This window comes from Sinocyclocheilus rhinocerous, unplaced genomic scaffold (genome assembly GCF_001515625.1).
Source record: "Sinocyclocheilus rhinocerous isolate Xijiao unplaced genomic scaffold, SAMN03320098_v1.1 scaffold831, whole genome shotgun sequence".
Classification (NCBI taxonomy): Eukaryota; Metazoa; Chordata; class Actinopteri; order Cypriniformes; family Cyprinidae; genus Sinocyclocheilus; species Sinocyclocheilus rhinocerous.
In genome coordinates, this window is record NW_015641020.1 from 627,562 (window position 1) to 633,513 (window position 5,952).

At 37.1% G+C, this 5,952-nt stretch overlaps 1 protein-coding gene across 2 annotated transcripts in view; it reads right to left on the reverse strand.

Moving 5' to 3' along the window:
- LOC107753944 (wiskott-Aldrich syndrome protein family member 3-like) overlaps positions 1-5,952 on the reverse strand; it is a 36,101-nt gene that overhangs the window by 8,629 nt on the left and 21,520 nt on the right. For both annotated transcript variants that reach the window (XM_016570233.1, XM_016570232.1), the window contains exon 3: positions 1,792-1,926. In XM_016570233.1, coding sequence (XP_016425719.1) covers positions 1,792-1,926 — 135 coding nt within the window. The remainder of the gene's footprint in view (positions 1-1,791; positions 1,927-5,952) is intronic.

The following is a 5,952-nucleotide window of genomic DNA, read 5'->3' on the forward strand; positions in this document are numbered from 1 at the left end:
TTTTCAGGCCGATGAGCTTTGTAAAAATCGACGCGTTTCAGAAAGGCGGGGCATAGAGGAGAAACAATAATGTACAGTATGTGGAAAATAATGTGTTTTTTTAACCTTAAACCGCATAAACACATTTCATTACACCAAATACACAAAATAATGTTATTTTTAGCAACATCATATGACCCCTTTAAAATGGTTGTCGTTTTCATTTAGAAGTGATTCCTGTTAGATTCACCTGTAATCAGAATGTTATTGATTAAAAAAAACGTCTGAACTAAGCAGTGTTATTTTAGTATCACTGAGATACTATTATAGTTTTTATTAATATTTTATAATATTAATAGTTTGAAATTTTCTGTTTTCATTTTAATCTTAAAGGTTTAAGTTAATGTTTTAGTAATTTTGTTTCATGTTTTGTCATTTTTATTATTATTATTATTATTATATAGATTTACTTATTTTAATTTTAGTTATTTTATTACATTGTTAAACGTAATGACAATAAGAAATGTTGTTTTGGCTACTAGCTGAAAAAAAATATTTTTAAAATATTTTATTTCTGTTAACGCTTATTATTTATTGTAATTTTTGTTGTTGTTGTAATTTTACTCTTAGTTTTAGTTAACTATAATAACCCTGGTTCTAACACATATTATTATCTAATGAGGCACTGCTCTCTAATATACAGCTCTACAAATCACACACTGACTACATGTCTCATTTTATTAGTTTCAGTTTTCTTCCTCATTTATTTATTTTGTTCTCTCTTTTTTGTATCTCTAAATATCTCTTTTGTCTTTGTGTACAGTCTGTTCGAGTGCAAAAGAAGCTCAGTTTTAAGTCTGGATGGCTGGTTATAAATTAATAATTAGAATGGACGTCAAGTGGGGGACGGGGTGACATTTTTGGATCAGACACAACCATGAATGCCAGCAAACCCCATCACCCTTTCTGGTAACACACACAATATTCTGTCTCTTCCTCTCTGAGAGATGTCTCGATATTCAGAGACCTCAGAGATCTCATTCTTCTTCTCCTCCTCCCACTGCCCATCTCCTTCCCAACCCTCCATTCTACATGCAGCACACATAAACCCCAGATCACCATCAGGTCAGACAGACCTGAGACAGACATTAGAGTGCTATAAACACACACACACACTCTCTGTGAATCAGGTCATCGCTCACTGTGAATCAGGTGATAATGGAACACTCAGACTTTAAAAGAAACGTCGATGTTTCTTCTCCGTTAGTGAGGGGTCACAGGGGAGCTGGAACATATTAAACCCTCCTCATTGGCTCTCCAGTTATCGATCACAGATGGGCTGATTGTTTTAAATAGACGAGGACATCGTTAGAACATGTAATGTGGCCCTAATCTTTATTTTGCACAAGAACAGGGCGTTTAAAGATAAAAATCTCTTTTCATATGTCCGTCAAATACATAGCCTAACATCAGAGTCGTGCTGAGCTCTGCTATCTGTTTCATTTATTGAGACAAGAGACGGTGCCACCAGACCAGACACTGGATTTTTCTATTCCAGAGAGAAGAACAAAAGAAAGAGATGAGAGGAGTAGAGGGAGGAGTAAAGTGATACAGTTTGACGTCTCTCCCTTTCATGGCAGAGAAAGCTGGGTCATCCCTCTAACTACAGGCTAAAAGAAGACCATTATAGAGGACAGCACTCGAAGGCAAACGCGCTCTCTCTCAGCCTCTCTCCAGCTGCTAGCTGCTACAGCTGAAAGCTTGATAAGATCTGGAGATGATGCAGAGATTAAGCTTAACGCTTGATGTTACCCTCTTCCACGGTGGAGTCCAGCTGGGTCACTTTGATAGCCAGCAGGTCCACTCTCTCTTGCAGGTTATTCATACGCATGTAGAAACGGTTGGCTTCATTAAACAGCTCTCCAAAGATGTCCTCTGCGTGACGACCTGCAAGACAGATGGCGACAGAAGCTAAGAGAATGGCATACTGAAAAGATCAATTGAATTTCCATGCTAGGTTGGGTGCTGGTCTAGCTAGTGGACTAGCACAGTGGTTCTATTCATCACCAAATCTTTAACTAGTTAAAGACCTTGGTTGGGAAATAATTTGCTTGTGTCAACATTAGCTATGTTTCCATCCACCTATTTTTATGCGCATTTTGGATTATCGCATAAAAAAACGCTGGATGGAAACGGCAAGATGCGCATAAATTCTAAAAATGCACATAAGTATTTTATGCGCATTTTTAGAATTTATTCTATTTATTATTATAATTATTTCCCAACCAAGGTCTTTAACTAGTTAACTGAGTAGGATAAACTTTTTATCCCATAAGAAAAAATGCACATAAACTACGATGGAAACACATTTACCGAATAAATTCCACCATGCGCATCGAAAAAGTTATGTGACTTTGCGCTATGAGACGGGATAAATTGACTAACCAGTGGATTGACTAACTCGTTCACAGCATCTATATGTTGTTTTGGTCGTTCTGAAATGCCTGAGCAAAGTCTGTCATCAAAGTATTTCTGTATAATTACATTACATATGGAAATTATTATATTCAGTGGCTTCTCCTAGTTTTCTTAGAGATATTTAGTGCCAGTTTATCAGGAAGTGACCATTTTGTTCTCTTTGACTCGTTGGATGGAAACAGTGCTTTATTCGCAAATGTTATATGCGATATTCCAGTTTTGCGCATAAGTTAAATTCGCATCTTTGGATGGAAACATAGCTACTGTCTCTATTTAATCATATATTAAAACATTTTTGCAAGAAAATATCTGCAGGTACATTTTTTTCTGCATATTGTTATATTGGTGCATATAATATGCAACTCTTCCCTGTGTTCCTGAAATATGCACATGACACTACCATCGGCCTCACACACAACGGAAACGAGTCTGCTTACAGACAGGAGGTTAAAGAGCTGGCTGGCTGGCTGGTGCAGTCACAACAACCTGGAGCTGAACACGCTCAAAACAGTGGAGATGATAGTGGACTTCAGGAGGAACCCCCTGCACTACCCCCACTCACCATCATGAACAGCACTGTGCCTGCAGTAGATTCATTCAAGTTCCTGGGCACCACCATCTCTCAGGACCTGAAGTGGGACACTCACATTGACTCTATTGTAAAAAAAGGCCCAGCAGAGGTTGTCCTTCGCCAACTGAGGAAATTCAACCTGCCACAGGAGCTGCTGAAACTGTTCTACTCAGCTGTCATTGAGTCTGTCCTGTGTTCATCTATAACTGTTTGGTTTGGTTCAGCTACCAAATCAGACATCAAGAGACTACAACGGACAGTCAGGACTGCTGAGAGGATTACTGGTTCCCCCCTGCCCAACCTCCAAGATCTTTACCTCCAGAGTAGGGCTGGACGATATGGCTAAAATTTATATCACAATATATTTCTTAATTTCGGGCGATATGATATAATTCCGATATCGATATGAACACTATTAAAAAAAGCCTCATAAAAACTGCCAAGAACACCCAGATGTCTGCAAACTTATGAAAAATGAATTTGCCAAGTCTATGAACCCTCAACTATTTAATTTTTTAGAAAAAAAACAGCACAAATAAATTAATGTTCACCTTTTATTTATATTTAGCCTTCATACAAGCAAGAAATGTGAAATCACTGTCAAATAAACATCTCAGACTCACCTAATTATTAATATCTTTAACTTCAAACTAGTGGTCGACAGATATATCGCCAAGGCCGATATATCGGCCGATATTTGGCATTTTTTAAAATATCGGCATTGGCCGATAAGTTTTCCTGTTTGGCCGATGCGTCTTTTATTTTGACGGCGCGACATTTTTATTTTGACGGCGCTGAGAACGGCAGCGCCTGAGCACTAGTGATGGGAAGTCCGGTTCTTTTCTGCGAACCGGTTCTTTCGGACAGTTCGTTTCAATGAACCGGTTCAAAAAAACGGTTCATCGGTTCTTTTACGCCCTAACGTAATGACGTCATTCGCGATGACGTAATGATATCAAGTCTATCGTCCCGGGCCGGGATGAAAATACACATTCAAATATATAAAGTCAGTAATCATAACTTCAGTCAGTTACATAACTTACATCATGATCTGAAAAGTTTACAATTAAGTTTTGCAACTAAGCACCCAAATACAGTAACAGGCAGTGATGTGCATACTAGGATTTAAGTCTTGAAGATTTAAAGTAAATAAATTAGTTGTCATCAGCGCAGAAACCATAATCCACTTACTATACATAATCCATTGCGATTTATTTGTTATTAGATAAACTTACGTTTCGCCAGATTGCCCTTCATTCAAGTCTTCGTTTTACCCGCGCTCATAACATTAGCACAGAATCAGTTGTCCAAAAGAACCAGTTCGGTTCAGACGTGCTGTGTCAGTCATAGTAGGCAATCTGTTCGGTAGCTTCACGCTGAATCACGCATGCGCAGTAGCATCAGCTCATCGGTTCTCAAATCGGACGTGTCCGAAAGAAACGGTTCTCGGTTCAGTGTACTGGTGATCCGAAAACCGACAGATAGAACAGTTAAACAAAGGAATTAAAATGTATACAAAAAGTATTATAACGATTGCTTTTATATTATTAGTAATAGAAAGGCAAACATTGTAATACTTTCTTGTTTGCCGTCAGCATTCAGCAAATACGCATTTATATCATTTAAACAAATCTTTGAATGTCTAATAAATATCTAATTTCAAAAACCTTGCAAACTTCCAGTTGTGAGATCTTGTGAAGTGTGCATTTGTATCCTGTATGATCGCATGTTCGCGGTCGATCCGTGAGAATTGAATGTGGACAGGAGGAGAGTTCAGCTGACAGAGCTCGTGTTTTAAAGCCAAACACGCTGGAATGAATAATTCACTGAAAATGCAACACGAGTCTCTGTTCTCTCTGCAATCTCTGATGTAATCAGCCTGGTTTCCTTTTGAACGCGTTAAGGATTGTAAAATTAATCGCATGCGTTAACGCGTAAGCGTTGACATTTTTACTATTTAAAATAACTGTTTTCTATTTGGAAATATTTTAAAATGTAATCTATTCCTGTGATTTCAAAGCTCAATTTTTAGCATCATTACTCCAGTCACATGATCCTTCAGAAATCATTCCAATATTCTGATTTGCTGCTCAAAAAACATTTCTTATTATGTTGAAAACAGCGTAGAATTTTTAAAGATTTCTTTGATGAATAGAAAGTTCAGAAGAACAACATTTTTCTGAAATAGAAATCTTTTGTAACATTATAAACGTCTTTATCATCACTTTTGAACAATTTAAAGCATCCTTGCTAAATAAAAGTATTAATTTCTATAATTTCTTCCCCCCCCGGAGGAAACGTTTGTGAAATGTGTTTTAGCATTTGAGAAAAACTGTAAAGCCAAACACGCTGGAATGAATAATTCACTGAAAATGCAACACGAGTCTCTGTTCTCTCTGCAATCTCTGATGTAATCAGCCTGGTTTCCTTTATATTAGCGCTGTTTTGGACGGATTGTTTGAATGCATTCGCTTACTGGATCACTGGACTGAAAACTTTTTTCAGAAAATTGTGCTTCCGTAATTTTGCGTTAATTGCGTTAAATAATTTGAACGCGTTAAGGATTGTAAAATTAATCGCATGCGTTAACGCGTAAGCGTTGACATTTTTACTATTTAAAATAACTGTTTTCTATTTGGAAATATTTTAAAATGTAATCTATTCCTGTGATTTCAAAGCTCAATTTTTAGCATCATTACTGGGATGCACGATATTATCAGACTGATATCGGAATCGGCCGATAATGGTTTTAAAGGTGCAATGTGTAATATTTACACATCTATTGACAGAAATGCAATATAATATACATAACTATGTTTTCAGAGGTGTATAAAGACCTTACTTAATGAACCGTTATGTTTTTAATACCTTAGATTGAGCAATTTATATCTACATACACCGCGGGTCCCCTTACATGGAAGTCG